This window comes from Thyridium curvatum (genome assembly GCF_004353045.1).
Source record: "Thyridium curvatum strain D216 chromosome Unknown NODE_12_length_601061_cov_81.036774, whole genome shotgun sequence".
Classification (NCBI taxonomy): Eukaryota; Fungi; Ascomycota; class Sordariomycetes; order Thyridiales; family Thyridiaceae; genus Thyridium; species Thyridium curvatum.
This window is the reverse complement of record NW_022156767.1, coordinates 18045-33237: the sequence shown is the minus strand read 5'-3', so window position 1 is coordinate 33237 and position 15193 is coordinate 18045. Positions and strand designations below refer to the sequence as shown.

General features: G+C 50.7%; 5 protein-coding genes across 5 annotated transcripts; 4 read left to right on the top strand and 1 right to left on the bottom strand.

The window, feature by feature from the left end:
• Positions 1-157: 157 nt before the first annotated feature.
• Positions 158-1726, top strand: E0L32_002807 (uncharacterized protein; the record flags this gene model as incomplete). The annotated part of the gene is made up of 2 exons (XM_031137037.1): positions 158-1597; positions 1649-1726. 2 exons carry the CDS (start codon positions 158-160, stop codon positions 1724-1726), a joined length of 1518 nt encoding a protein of 505 aa, XP_030999417.1.
• A 2801-nt stretch (positions 1727-4527) lies between these two features.
• On the top strand, positions 4528-5347 carry E0L32_002806 (uncharacterized protein; the record flags this gene model as incomplete). The annotated part of the gene is made up of 3 exons (XM_031137036.1): positions 4528-4588; positions 4646-4993; positions 5061-5347. The coding sequence occupies 3 exons, from the start codon at positions 4528-4530 to the stop codon at positions 5345-5347; spliced, it is 696 nt and encodes a 231-aa protein (XP_030999416.1).
• Positions 5348-7051: 1704 nt separating this feature from the next.
• On the top strand, positions 7052-8238 carry E0L32_002805 (uncharacterized protein; the record flags this gene model as incomplete). Its single annotated transcript, XM_031137035.1, has 3 exons — positions 7052-7163; positions 7812-8052; positions 8118-8238. 3 exons carry the CDS (start codon positions 7052-7054, stop codon positions 8236-8238), a joined length of 474 nt encoding a protein of 157 aa, XP_030999415.1.
• A 132-nt stretch (positions 8239-8370) lies between these two features.
• E0L32_002804 (uncharacterized protein) lies at positions 8371-10776 on the bottom strand (the record flags this gene model as incomplete). Its single annotated transcript, XM_031137034.1, has 3 exons — positions 8371-10308; positions 10376-10434; positions 10506-10776. The coding sequence occupies 3 exons, from the start codon at positions 10774-10776 to the stop codon at positions 8371-8373; spliced, it is 2268 nt and encodes a 755-aa protein (XP_030999414.1).
• A 3157-nt stretch (positions 10777-13933) lies between these two features.
• Positions 13934-14998, top strand: E0L32_002803 (uncharacterized protein; the record flags this gene model as incomplete). Its single annotated transcript, XM_031137033.1, has 1 exon — positions 13934-14998. One exon carries the CDS (start codon positions 13934-13936, stop codon positions 14996-14998), a length of 1065 nt encoding a protein of 354 aa, XP_030999413.1.
• Between the last annotated feature and the right edge of the window lie 195 nt (positions 14999-15193).

The following is a 15193-nucleotide window of genomic DNA, read 5'->3' as shown; positions in this document are numbered from 1 at the left end:
CAAGCAGCGCAGCGGGCGGGGTAGGCACTTGATTTAACTGGAGAGACTAGACTTATCTGCACAGTCTCGCCTTTCTGTGACGTACCTTGAGATAAGGGCGCGGGGCGGATAGCACTTCCCCACTATTCATCGCAACTACCTGTACCTCAACTGCGCGATGCCTCCAGTTCTGCCAGTTTGCCATATCCCCATTGCTTTCCCAACCCACCTATCTCACCAGCCAGCGAGCAGGGAACTGTTGGAAGTCTGGGAGTCCGAAAGAGTAGCGAAAGAGCCAATATCTGGGCATCGACTGTGCCGAGCTATCATGGCGCCAACTGGCTTGCTGGAGTCCTTTCTCGGTGCGATTCAGGCCAGTCTTTCTGTTCTCCTCGTTATACTGTATGGCGGCATTGCAGCATGGCTCGGCATCCTCAATAGTGGCAATACCAAGGCAGTGTCGAAGATTTGTGTGCGGATGTTCCTTCCAGCCCTGCTTGTCACACAAATCGGATCCGAGTTGCACCAAAAGTCAGCGTCTCGCTACGTCGTCATCTTGCTCTGGGCATTATTGTGCCACTTGGCATCCTTTCTACTCGGGATTATGGCACATATAGGTCTCGGCATGCCCGACTGGACGACTGTGGCACTGATGTTCAATAACACTACCAGCTACCCTCTACTGCTGATTGCTGCTCTCCGAGATACTGGCATCCTGAAAGCTCTGATCGTCGCAGACGAAACGACCCAGGAGGCGATTGAGCGTGCCAAGTCATATTTTCTTATATTCGCCACGGTGTCTAGTTGCTTGACGTTCGCGGTTGGTCCGAGATTGATTGACTCAGAGCATGCGCCAGACGAGGACGACAAGCAGTCGGCACCTTCGTCCGGTGAGATATTGGACCACAATGACACCGAGATAGTCGATGAGTCAAGCCAACTTCTACCGTCGAATCAGACCCAGTCCTCGGTGGACGGTCCTTACATACGAAACTCGTTCTTTCCCTCCAGGCGTCACTCGCTATCGAGTCCATCTCAACGCCAGAGCGTCTCTCTTGATACAAGGAGCGCGTATCTCGTGACAAGACGGTCTTGGCAACGTCTTGGCCCTCGAGCACAATGGTGGCTTCTTTTGATCTCGGACTTTTTCAACGCCCCTTTGATCGGCGCGCTTCTCGGTGCCGTTATTGGTCTGGTACCGATGCTACACAAGGCATTCTTCAACGATACTACAGACGGTGGGATCTTCACCGCTTGGTTTACTGCTTCTTTGAGAAACATTGGAGGGCTTTTTGTCCCGCTGCCAGTCGTGATTGCTGGAGTATCTCTGTATACGGCGATGCAGCAGCCAAAGGCGCAGGGCAGCCAGGCCGCTAAGACGCTGCCGTGGGCTCCGACGATTTTCATCCTCGGCATACGCTTTATCATCTGGCCAGTGGCGTCTATTACCTGTGTATATCTGATGGCGTCCAGGACTTCCATACTCGGTGACGATCCGATGCTGTGGTTTACACTAATGCTGATGCCTACTGGGCCTCCAGCAATGAAGCTCATCACCCTGGTCCAGGTCAGCGATGCAGGTGAAGAGGATGAGACAAGCATCGCGAAGCTCCTCACAGTAAGTTTCTCCATTTATTAGCTAGCCATGCGCTTACTCTGCTCGAATCAGATTTCATATCTCATCTCTCCAGTGCTTTCCCTGACTGTGGTTGGAGGCTTGAAGGCTACTCAAATGGCCATGCACTGAACGTTCTACATGACTGAGGGATAATTCCGACAAAGTGCATCTTACTCGGACTATGTGTGGCCGATTATAGCCATCAAATGGAGGCTCGTGAAGGCGTGAGGGTACTGTCGACATGGCCTCTAGAATCGGCTTCCCTCGGCGCTCGACCTGAGATTTCGACCAGAGTATGTCCTCAGATTTGAGTGAGGGTTAGATTGTTCAAGGCGTCGTGGCGGTGGAAGTCGGTGTGTCCTGTGCATGGTTTCTGGCCAAGTTAGATATCTCGCCGGGTAGAAAATGCAATGGTGGTGAGCATAAGTAACCTGTCTGCTGAGTCGTCGGAGCAGCGTAACCATACGATGTCAATGCTGCACAACTTGCCAGGTATCTTGGCATCTCTGACACACCGGCTTACATACGCAAAACCCTAAGAATCCCGTGTTGTGTTTCAACGCCGATGGAATATCATGATTCAAGACTTTGAAAGGGAAATACTTAAGTTCTGATGCCGCGCCAGTTCAGCATGGTCTTAGCCCTGTGGGAAGCTATGCGGGTGGTAAACTTTGGTCCGAGATGGCTCTTGGGAGAACAAGCGCAGAGAAGATCTCTGGCTATTTTGACAAGGAGCAGACGGGTTACGAGCGTAGATAGTGACACCCTCGGAGAAGTTACCAACCAACTTGGACAGACATCTCTAACCGAGTTGGGGTTGGCTTTGATCCTAAGCAACGCGCCTCATATTTTCCCCGTCGTCTGAGGCCGCAAGAAAGAGGCCCTTGAGGCCAACGTCTATGCACTGAAAGATAGTTTTGGGCAAGTTTAATATTGAAGCTACTCGGCCATTCGATCTTTGATGTCCCGCAAATCTGTTCGGTGAAGTCCTGAAGTTGTTTGGAAAACCCTATCGAAACCTTGGCGCATCTGGGATTGTGGATTCCGTTCATTCCTCTAGAGCGACTAGTTTCGAGGGATTTACTTTTTGGTATCAGAGTCGCAACCAAAATCTCCAGGGTGTCTATGTCCTAGGGTACTTACTATCAGATCCTCCTAAGTCTATGCTCTGTACGTTGTGCTCCTACTCACGCTCTGTGCTCTTCTCCGACTATCGCTCTTCTTTTCTTTAGATTCCCTGCTTTGTATTGATCGTCGTGATGCTACGGTGCTACGGTGGCTGCACATACCGGCTGTGATCACTGGATATCCCCTGAAGTATATAGAGAAGAAGAATGATAATATAGGTCATCATACACTGGTTTTTATGGCTACACTCAGGAAGATAGCGGCATGCAGCGCTTGCCTTGTTATTCGTTGTGCCACACAAATCTAAAGCAGCGCTGCCCTAACGGTTTTGACAATAGAAGCAGTGGCTTTTGGCATGAAAAGTAGACGACCTTGGGGATTGATTTTGATTATCCCAAATCTGATACAGACTGCCATGATACAAGGGCTTTGGACCTGAAGATAGGGGCCGAGGCGTAAGCCCAGCTAGTGCAAGGGAGCTGACAAAACATCCACGCCACACCGCAGGCCAATATGTATCATCAATAATGGTCCCCTTTATGAGAATTTCCGGTAGATAGTGTGGGCACACAGTGGTACAGGCAACAGAAGATCCTCCATCAGACCAGACGGAGGCGGTCTTGGTGAAGTACAGGAATGTACGTATACAGAGAGCGTGAAACGCGAAGAGCGCCACGGTACATGCAATCAAAGCCAAGGAGGGGTCTTGTGGTCATTATTGACAGACGATAACGCTTGAATAAATGACATGCTACTGAGAAGGTACCCCTCTGTACTGAGAGCTAAATATGATGCTACAAATGATTGATTACCCCGATCTTCCGACACGAGTGGCAGTCCGTTTCTCAGCACCAGTCTTACGATCGGTGCCCTTGAAAACATCACCGGTGTTTCTCCCAGGTTGTGACCAAGGCAGATGGTGTACTACGGTCAACCGCACACGCAGAATCCCTCCGAGGATAGAGCTAGAGATTGGGAAGCTGGGAGGATTTTAAACCTTTCAGTATAGTGAATGCTAGTCTGAGCATCAGGTCGAGAACCGGACCCGAAAGCACTGTCTGTATCCAAGTTTGTCCGGAACAACAGTACATGTCTGGTACTGCGGCCGCTTACTTGCGGTGTTGTGTCTCATTCTACCTTGGTTAGTATGCACAAGTTATTGAAGAACTTACTGCGCACTATGAACTTTGAGGGGAATGGCCACCAAACAGTGACTGCGTCATCACGAAATGAAGGGCACATGAGAATGAACGATGAAGTAGTTTCTGCAGCACACGTATGCTCCATGGCGGAAGCGAATCCCGATAGCACCGAGCTCTCCTGTGCTCCACCAATGATCTATCGCCCAGATGGTGGTATCCTTCTCATTGTTAATACATGGGCGCATTCTCACTATCCACATATTGACAGCTTTGCTACCTGTGTGCCACCCATTCTGGCTTTCGAGTTGGGGTATTACTTTACTATCGTGCCTTAGGACCACTGTAGAATGAGAACTGATCGCTTCCGAGACGTGAGAACACTGCCGGCACTCACATGACGGCCTGTGACATGGATATAAATGATGGATTTAACCGGCAGTGGACCTTCCGTCGTACCTCATTTATCATCATAGTGTATCTGCAACCGCAGTGGGGCCACTCCTCTGTCGATTACCAGGCTTAAGTGGAGGGAGTGTAGCATTATAAAAGCAGTAGCATCTCAAGGCCAGGCCATACAGATGGTACTATGTCTTCATTCACCCATCGACACCAGGTTTTTTGAAGAGTATCTCTCCACAGTGTATCGAGCTCAATCGTACGATGAAGCTCTCATTCGTGTTTGCAGTGGCCGTTGCGACTGTGGTCAATGCGGCACCTCACTGTAGGTTAAGCTGAGCTGCTTGATTGGTCATAGCTGACGGCATTCCAACGCTCCCAGACACCTTCCCCAAGCTGGCGGGCACACAGGACTGGCAGGTCGTGCGCACTACAGCAAATCATTACAGCAACGGGCCCGTAACAGATGTCCGCTCGGAGGCTATCCGCTGCTATCAGCTCGCTCCCGGAGGTGGTGGTGTCACGCAGACATTTAAAGCAAACGCTGGGGGCTCCATAACTTGGAGTGCCAACCCAAACATCTATCATCCTGGGGCGCTCTCGGCGTACATGGCCAAAGTACCCGCAGGGCAGACAGCTGCTTCATGGAATGGCGCTGGGGCAGTATGGTTCAAAGTGTACCAGGATTATCCCTCAGTCTCTAACTCTGGAATGACTTGGCCCTCCATGAGTACGTCACCTCTTGCCTCCAAAGACTTATCTCATCAATCCGCTGACCCACGACATTTTCTGCACAGACAAGGCCAGTGTGAGCTTCCAGATACCCGCATGCATTGAGAGTGGCGAGTACCTGTTCCGCATTGAGCATGTGGCGCTGCACTCGGCTTCCACTGCAGGTGGTGCTCAATTTTACATATCATGTGCCCAACTGAGCGTCACAGGAGGAAGCGGGTCAAAGACACCCACTGACCTGGTCTCATTTCCTGGAGCCTACAAAGCGACTGATCCGGGAATCATGATCAACATATACAACGGCTTCCCTAGGCAGTACACTCCTGCTGGGCCCCCTGTCTTCAAGTGTTGAAAGTTCTTAACCCACGAACATCCTTCAAGATCACAGTGCACAGTACTGAGGAGCATGCAAAGTTGTAGTACTGCGTCGAGCTTCGTAATGGTACCTTGAAAGAGTTTCACTGTATGAGGCCTCAGGGCTTAGGGTATAGCAATACATATATCAGTCCCGAGCTCTTACCTGGATAGAACGGTCGTGATTGTGGAATAGTCACTGTGTTCATTTAGGCTGATCTCCTAGCTCCTCGCCCATGATGCAAGCACTTTCAGTATTAAGAGGCTTACTTGCTCAAGATATGTTGCTAAACCATCCTTTCAGACGGTCCCAACAAGCTATCTCGGTTGTACAGCACTGAGAGGACTCCCCAACATTGTACTGTATACAACATATCGAGCATAGCAAGTACCATTCCTAGTAGTGGAGAGAGTTGGTTATCTTCAGGGGACTCCGCTTGGTCTTTCTAACTACTCTTAAACTGTCTGGTGCGCCTCAGGAGTCTTATCATAGAACCTAACCGTCACGAAGGATGATAAGTCCTCGCATGAAGGTGACCTCGAAGTGGATTCAAACTATTTGGTCTCTATCCGTATGATACTTACGTATCAAGTGTATAAGTTCATACGGGAAGAAATATGAACTTGAGTTTCTCGTTGTGATATTTGGGGTCTTGGCCGTGTCCAAGTTCCCCCTAGCATGTTATAAACAGAGTTGTTCGCGAGTATACCCATCTTTTTTTGGGGGAGCAGCGAGCAAATAAGAGGAAACTTTGTTCTTTGGACGAGCTGTCAATGAGCTCTACAGCGGTGCAAAAATCAAACTTTTGAATACCTTTCCCATGCTTAACGCAATAGTTGAATCTATCTACTAGTCATTAGGCTCGTAGCTGTAGACGACTATTAGACATGAAACGGACCCTGCGCGTCAGTTTCTGCGCCTTTCACGTTCTTGCCCTGGCATTGCTATCATATTATACGGTTCTGTCTTATAAGACAGGACTTGCAATACCTTCGACTTTGCTTTAGTATCTAGTTCCCTTAGTGTCTCGTGAAGCACAGGCGACTTTCCAGCTGCAGGACACCGCCATTATGAGCACATGTGGCACCAACCCTAGGACTGCCCTGAAATTAAAATTTTCGAGGATCCCGAAGTGTTGGATGTCTCATGCTGGCGGATACTGAATTGGAGGTCATGGCTACTCAAGTCCGATGCTCAAAGCACTGCCTGAGTAGAGAAGTTTAACTTCAGTATAACCATTTGAAAGCAGTGAGAGTATGTGTAGAATTGCTAAGAGAAATTCAAACCAATCATACCTGATGGGAACCAACCAGCGTGCTCGGTTTACCTTACGACGTTGACCCTTCAAAGGCAAGTGACGCTTAACACATTGCATATGTGGCATTCACGGAGCAATAGTCTGAGCTGTTCATTTTCGACATAACAGATGTAACAATCCTGTTGCAGATTCTCAGACTTTGAATAGATACGAAGTGCGTAAGTTACGTGTGATTTATGCTTTTATCCATATTAGGCGCACCCTTCGTGTTCCCTCATTGAGTAAGATAAGCTTGAGACATATGGTTGTATTCGCATAATTTACTCGATTCAGATCTCGCTGTCATTTCTCACTAGTTTAACTGTGTATAACTGTGTTCGAGTCCCTGTCTTGTCCCAACAGTTTCATTAAACCGTCTTGCGTGAATCAATTACTCGATCAATATGAAGTATGGACTTATAGGCCTCGTTGCCGCGGCGTTTGCCAGCAAGGGCATGTCTGCGGTCCTTACACAAGCCGGTTATGAGTGGTTCATCGCCAATTGGACTGGTCATTGTGAGCATGGCTTTTGCAATTTTGGCAAGTTGGAACTCCCTCGAGGCCCAACATCTGCTGACCAGCGACTCTTATTCAGTCTTCGACGTTTCAATTCCGTCGGTCGCTATCGGAGACATAATTATACCTGCCACAAAAGGAAAATGCTCCGGGGGTTCACGACGAGAGGCCTCGCAATGCACGAGAGATGACACAGCCCAGGAAGACAACAACATTTTGTATACTGTCGAGGCCTACGCTGCTAATCATACTTTCATGCTGTCATACTTGTTCCATTCACGGGAAAGGTACGTTGACTGTGATGCTTTGTATAAGTTATCGATTTCCGCCCTACTAAACATCTTTCCACAACCTAGATCCAAGAGCTTCAATGTAACTGCGTATGGTGACGCATATCTCTCACAATCCTGGAGAAACTCTACATTCAAAATTCTTCCTAGCTCAATAACTGAGATACAAACTTGCCTAAATCATCCCGCTCCGTGTCCTGCACAATCTCCGCCAGCGGCCAACTTTTGGCCTCCAGACCCTTCGGAGTATGTATTCAGTATTGTTGATTGGAACGTTTCTCAGGTCGCATATACCCAGGGTAAGGCTTCCGCATTGAATTGCTAAAGCTTCCCCGGAGCTCAGGACTGACATGTCTAGACTTTAACATTACTGGGCCTGACTTTGACTATGGCACGGGAGGGAGGTCTATTCCAAGGTTCAATGCTCATTGCAAAGGCTACGGGTCTTACGAATACAATGAGGGATATGTCCCTTTGCGATACGCGCAATGTGCTGTTGAGCCCCGTTGGGTCACAGCTGGCTATTGGGTCCGTCAGCCACCCCCAGGAAGTAAACAGCTTACCCTTGGCTTGGTGGTTCGTCTCAGTCGAGGAGATGAGTAGGTCATGCGCGCACACGTCTGTCAATCCCGCCCTTTAACCATCACACTGACATAATATCTAGGACCATGTGGGATCTTTTCTCCAATGTTGACCAAGCCTACACGCGAAACGATGAAACCCTTCCGGCCTTTTCGGCCAATATTACCAATGCTTCGCAGGTAGCGTATATCGATCCTTCGTAAGCAATTGACGTGGAACCAATGATCAGATAGAGCATACAGGACTGGATAAATCAATTTATCTGAATTACTAGATCTGACTTATGCAAAACCTGAATCCTTACCTAGTAGCTAGAGATTTTCCTTGCCGCAAACTCAAAGGCGGGCCTGGTGGCTGGTCTTGCCCTTCAAGTCAAACCTGTCCGCGTTCATGACCTTGGTCCAAGCCGCAATGAAGTCCCGGACAAATTTGGCAGGACTGTCGGAGCTGGCATAAACCTCAGCAACAGCACGCAGCTCAGCTTGTGAACCGAAAATCAGGTCCACACGAGTGGCAGTCCATTTCTCAGCACCAGTCTTACGATCGGTACCCTTGAAAACATCGCCAGTGCTGTCTGCGGCCTGCCAGACTGTATCCATGTCAAGAAGGTTGACGAAGAAGTCGTTGGTCAGAGTACCAGGACGCTTAGTGAAGACACCACGAGATGAACCATCCCAGTTGGTGTTGAGGGCGCGCAGACCACCAACCAAGACTGTCATTTCCGGCGCAGAAAGGTTCAGAAGCTGAGCCCGATCAACCAGGAAATGCTCGAGCTTGACGCGCGGCGTGGACTTGCCATAGTTCCTGAAACCATCGGCCATGGGCTCCAGATGCGAGACCGACTCAATATCGGTCTGCTCTTGCGACGCATCCATACGGCCGGGAGTAAACGGAACCTCCGCGTTGATTCCGGCGTCCTTGGCTGCCTTCTCGACAGCTGCAGAGCCAGCAAGCACGATCAAGTCGGCCAGCGACACCTTCTTGCCGGAACTCTGGAACTTCTGCTGAATGCCCTCCAAGGTCTGGAGGACCTGGCTAAGCTGCTTGGGGTTGTTGACTTCCCAGTTTTTCATGGGCTCCAGCCGAATTCGGGCGCCATTGGCACCGCCGCGCTTGTCGCTGCCCCGGAAAGATGAAGCGGAGGCCCAGGCAGTCGCAACGAGCTTCCCGGTATCGATACCAGAAGCAAGAATCTCGCTCTTGAGGTGAGCAATGTCGTTCTGGTCAATAACCGGGTGGTTAAGCTCGGGGATAGGGTCCTGCCAGATCAGGGTCTCCTTGGGGACTTCGGGGCCGATGTATCGAGCACGCGGGCCCATGTCACGGTGGGTGAGTTTGAACCAAGCACGGGAAAACGCGTCGGCAAACTGATCCGGGTTCTCCAAGAAGCGACGAGAAATCTTCTCGTAGACAGGGTCGAAACGCAGGGAAAGATCCGTGGTCAACATGGTCGGCAGCTGCTTCTTGTTCGGGTCGTAAGCATCGGGGATGATTGGCTCGGCATTCTTGGCCACCCATTGGTTTGCGCCAGCAGGGCTCTTGGTAAGCTCCCAGTCGAACTTGAACAGATACTCGAAGAAGTTGTTGCTCCACTTGGTCGGGGTCTTGGTCCAGGTCACCTCAAGACCGCTAGTGATGGTGTCTGGGCCGACACCACTCCCGTGCTTGTTCTTCCAGCCAAGGCCTTGCTGGGCAATATCAGCGCCCTCGGGCTCCGGACCGACATTGTCGGACGGGGCCGCGCCGTGGGTCTTGCCAAACGAGTGGCCACCGGCAATAAGGGCAACGGTTTCCTCATCGTCCATGGCCATGCGGCTGAAGGTGACCCGAATGTCCTTGGCGGCGGCCACAGGGTCGGGATTCCCGTCAGGACCCTCGGGGTTGACATAGATCAGACCCATGTGGGCAGCAGCTAGAGGATTCTCCAGGTCGCGAGAGTGGCCATCGCCCGTCATCGGCTCATCGGCATCGACGACGCCAGAGCCCTTGACGCCCTCGTGGCCGTGCGAGTATCGGGCCTCGTTTCCGAGCCAAGTCATCTCATTGCCCCAGTAGGTGGACTCGTCCGCTTCCCACGTGTCTGCGCGGCCACCAGCGAAGCCAAAGGTTTTGAAGCCCATCGTCTCGAGAGCGACGTTGCCAGTCAAGACCATCAAGTCGGCCCAAGAGATCTTGCTGCCGTACTTTTGCTTGACCGGCCACAGCAGACGACGTGCCTTGTCGAGGCTGACATTATCAGGCCAACTGTTGAGAGGAGCAAACCGTTGTTGTCCCTAGAGCGGGGATTCACGCATGAGCTAGTGTCTCGGGGCTGGAGGTATACCCGACATCCTTGCTTACCTGGGCGCCACCGCCTCGGCCATCTTGAACCCGATAGGTACCTGCAGAATGCCAGGCCACTGGACCACGTTGTCAGTCGGCTGACCTGACTTTCAGGGAACAAAGCATTTTTAGCGGCGAGGACACCTACTGCGAATGAAAAGACCGCCATAATGGCCAAAGTCGGCCGGCCACCACTCCTTGGAGTCGGTCATGACGGCAGCAATGTCTTTCTTGAGCGCCTCATAGTCGATTGACTTGAAGGCTTCGGCATAGTCAAAGTGCTCTCCAAGAGGGTTCGTGACATTGGTGTGCTGTCGCAGAATGTTGAGCCTGAGGGCTTCGGGCCACCAGTCTTGGTTCCTGGTACCGCCGCCGCCAACGTTGCCAACGCGGTGGACTGGACACTTGTTCTCCGTCATTGTCAATGTCTCTCTCAGTGGGCTTATTCGATTTCCAAAAAAAAAAAAGAGGGAAGGATGAAGATGATCACAGAGAAGAAGTTGAGAGCAGAAAGAGGGGGAGGGCAGAGGGTTGAGTATAAGGAGGGGTCGGGAGACAATTCCGTCGAGGTCCGTGGGGTACAGCGAAGCGTGTCTCGTCTCCCCCGCCCCAATCGAATTCCTCCTATTAGTTATCGTGCTCGGGAGTCGAGCCCCTCTCGAGGATCTGCCGACCCCTCTGGGCGGGGCGATTCCGGGGGTGGCACCTTGAGGACTGGCCCAGCCATGCATAGGGTGATGTCACACCAAGTGGGGTAAACCGCTGGCCGTCCGCCGCGAGCCGCCGGCGAAGTCGAGAGGGCCAGCGAAAACTTGCCGTAGATGCCCCGAGATGTCTCCCCGATGCTCCACCCGCCGACCTCGAACAGCGCTGTGCTGCGCTTGGTGCACCACCGTGGCCACCGCGAGGCCTCGAGTCGGGCACGTGCGAGCGCGAGTGGAACGTGTTGGTGACTCACAAGATGTCCACCGCGCCGGTCCAGGTTGGCTGGAGATGACGCGTCGACAAGAATTCACGCAGCGTCTCTCGTGGATTTAGTGTCCTTGAGGCCATGTGAGGCGGTATCGGAAGGTGAGCGGAGCGGCGCAATAGACGGAATTGTAGGGATAAGAGATGACTAGGTTGGACATCGGCTCGTTACTTCCGACTTCCACTTGGTTCCTGTTGGTTAGAAACAGCAGTGGAGTGCTTTGCAAAATTTGCATGCTTCTTATTAATCAATCCATTGATTCCTATGATGGATCTCGCCCCTCAAGCCATGTTCTCAGCGTGGCTGAAGGAACCTCCGAGGTGCAGGTCCGAGGTGCCGGAGCTTCCTCCGACTAACTCGGTCAATTAGCACGGCCACATAGAGAGTTGTAGACACTGGCTTTGACTATCTATCTATCTATTTTGTTTGTTTTTGGTGTACCTGTTAGGTACAAGCCAAGTTACACTGTCGATACGACACAGTTGAAAGAGACACAATGAACACAATACCCATGTTCCAGAGACACCGTGACAGTACCCAATGATAAGGACACAATTGTTATCGTGGATTGATCAAGCACGGTCCCCCGACCGCAAACTGGCTTTGACTATACACCCTTGTGCCTTCAGGCATGGTCTATTTTCGGGGTTTCAAAGACATCATCTGCATTTGGTTCAACAGTTGACGGTTGTTCCTAGCGCCCCTGTTATTTTGTTCCACATCACTCCTGGCCACTGGTGTCAATGGAATCGAAAATCTCGTGCATCTCGAGATCCTGTCACGGAGAAGATATGGCGTTCTACACTGCTCAAAAATTCGGCGACCAGGGCCAGTGTGAGATGATAGCTCGGACCTCTAGCGACAATGGCCAGACATGGGCAGCTCCATTCTTCCTACTTCCCGATAATCGCGGAGCGATGTGAGACAACTGGGGGTTGTGTTGGAAGATGGGACATGGCTTCTTCCTGTGCTCTATTGCTGTACCAAACCTGGCTTTCGTTGGACCGGGAACGATGATATGTCGGCCGTGAAATTCACGAGAGAGGGCGGCAAGACCTGGGTTTGGGCTCAAGTACCTAGCTCGATCGGCCTCGTACATTTGTGAACCGTCCCGCAGTTGTCGGTTTCTCAGGGCTACGTCACTGATGCCAAGGAGAGACGAGGCCTCTACGATGACATTACCCTTCTAGAGGACACTAGGCCGGAGCAACCTGATCTACAGGGAAAGACAGCTATATGGGACAATCTCAGAAAGACTTTGCGTGTTAGTGTCGCTAAAGACGGGGTTTAGGCATGGAACTTCAAGCAGCTGGAAGCAGGTGGTGGATATTGATTGATCAACGATCCATTAACAAGTTGAATTGTGACAGCAACTATCCGGGCATGCTTGTGGGCGGGAGAGGCGGACCGAAAGACATTGATGCATCTTATACTTTCCACCGACAGTGTATCAGACATGTTGAAATAGTGGATGTCGAATGTTTTGTCAATTCATGATGTAAGAGGATTAGGAAAGATATTGTACTTTCACTTGAATCTATCGTACACAGTAAGGAACAGATCTCCTGTAATCAATTTTTGTTGTATGATGCACTCATAAGTAAATTAGACGAGGCATGATATTAAAAGTGTCCGCATCGCATTTTTCGTTTCCGCATATGGATTATCACATCCGTTACGGATGACGGCTGACTCTAGCACTACGGCGCCTTTCTTGTGGAGGTCTCAGAACAATAACAGATGTGTAGAGAGCGAAGTGCTGGCTACGTCAACAGTCCCCTGATATTACCTGGCAAAGGTAAGCTTATGTAGTTGATTGATCTTGGTCATGCTGTTGTGCCCATCCTGTCCCTCGGACTTCTCTCCGTGCACTGCAGCCAACCTCATGGCCGTGCGAAGGGGCAATCAAGACTGAGACTGGGTTTAGGATACAAACCCACGCCCCAAAGGAAGAGATAATTTTGTAGGCACCCCCTCCCCCTTCTCAGCGACGGCATCGATTCGCTCAACGTCACTAGCATGAAGAAAATATGTATTCCTGCCATTGCCTCGGCTCAAGATGTGCGGTCTAAGATGTATCCAGTTTAAAATTATGAAACCTATTGAATATGCAAGAATTTGTTACTGGCAATATCAGAAGGAAGTCCAGCCCATATTATCCTAGACCACAGGTTCATGTCATATGTGATAAGCAAAATGTATCAGAACACAGCATTTGGGCAATGTGCAGTACGGCTATCGAGTTAGATGGTACTGGATACAGATTATTTCAGACATCGGCTTCCTGAGTTCCTGTCTCACCAATGTATCCACCCTTGGGCTCGTCGAGTCTCTGATGTTGCTCCTCAAAATACGTCGAAATGAGGGCGTCCTTTCACTCTTTTGACCATGCATGTGATTGGTGGGTGCCTATTCACCAATGTTGATGATGCCCCACCAACGGATAACGCGATAAGCATCTTATCAAAACTTTTCCAGACGTAGCGCCAAGTCCCGGCCAGGAATTGCACTGCAAATGATTGAGAGAAAAAACCGCTTCGCTACAACCCAGACAGTACATTACCTGTCTTTGACACGGTCGACGATTGAGCCACGGAAGAAATGCGATGACGCTGGCTCAATCTGGGCCTGATCCAGCCCCTCCACCAGAGGCCCGGGTGACAGTCGTGCTCACAACCTCTCCAACTCCGTCAGCACCCTCAACTGAGCTGATCTGCGACGTCCTCGATAGCTTCCGCCAGCACTGCGCGGAGCTCGCAAGATGCCGCATCATCGTGGTGATGGATACATATGAGCAAGTCGTGGACAAACCTCGACTCAAAAAGGGTCGCGTTACTGAAAACCAGGCAAGCTTCTACGGCACCTACAAAGACAGAGTCAAACGCCTGATGCTCGGGATGCATGGTTTTGGGGAAGCGTTTGATGACTTCCATCTTTCCACTGATGAGGTCAAGTATGGCAACCCACTCATACCTTCCAACAATGTCAAATACACCATCACGAGAACCAAGAATGGCCGTGTTTCATTTATCGAACCCAACGAACGACTTGGTTTTGGCCTTGCAGTTCATGCTGCCCTCAAGCTAGTTGAGACTGAGTATGTCTGGGTGCAGCAGCACGATTGGGTACTCAGAAACGAACTGCCGTTGCAGTCACTGTTGGAGATCATGCTGGCATCGGAATGCGACTCGGAGGTCCCCATCAAATATATTTGCTTATCGGCACCACGCATGCAGTCTTACGCTGTTTCGGACCATGTCATCAAACACCCAGAACTCCTGGCTTTGACCAAGACTCTAAAGCGGGACTTTGTTCCATCTTCTCAGCCTGAAAGACCGGTCTCATTGACACCCATGTTCTTTTGGCACGACAAGCCTCACCTTGCATCGACTCGTCACTACTTGGAACGGATCTTCCCAACAAGGCTTGCCATTCCACGAGGTGCCTTCATCGAAGATACGATTGGCCACCGGGCAAGATCGCAGATGAAGCAAGGCTCCTGGCATAGATGGGCTACCTGGCTGTACTACCCCGACAATGGCAAGATTCTGGGCCTGAGGCATTTAAATGGCCGGTCATACAGAGGGAAGGAGAATGAGGCGGAGAAGAAACGGCTGTGGATGGAGCGCAACTCCCAAAAGGCGTCTAAAACTGCTCCGAACCCACAGTGAAGCTCTTACCACCGTGCTTTGGTGCCTTTGAGGTCGAGCGTTAGCAATGCTTATAAATTACGATTCAAATTACCCCTGACATAGAGCTTTGGGAACTGTAAATTCTCAGTTCATATCGCTCGGTTCACTTAGTCAACCTTTTGGTCCACGGTCGGAGAGCTGGCGAAGCTTCATTGTTCCAATTGATTGTTATGG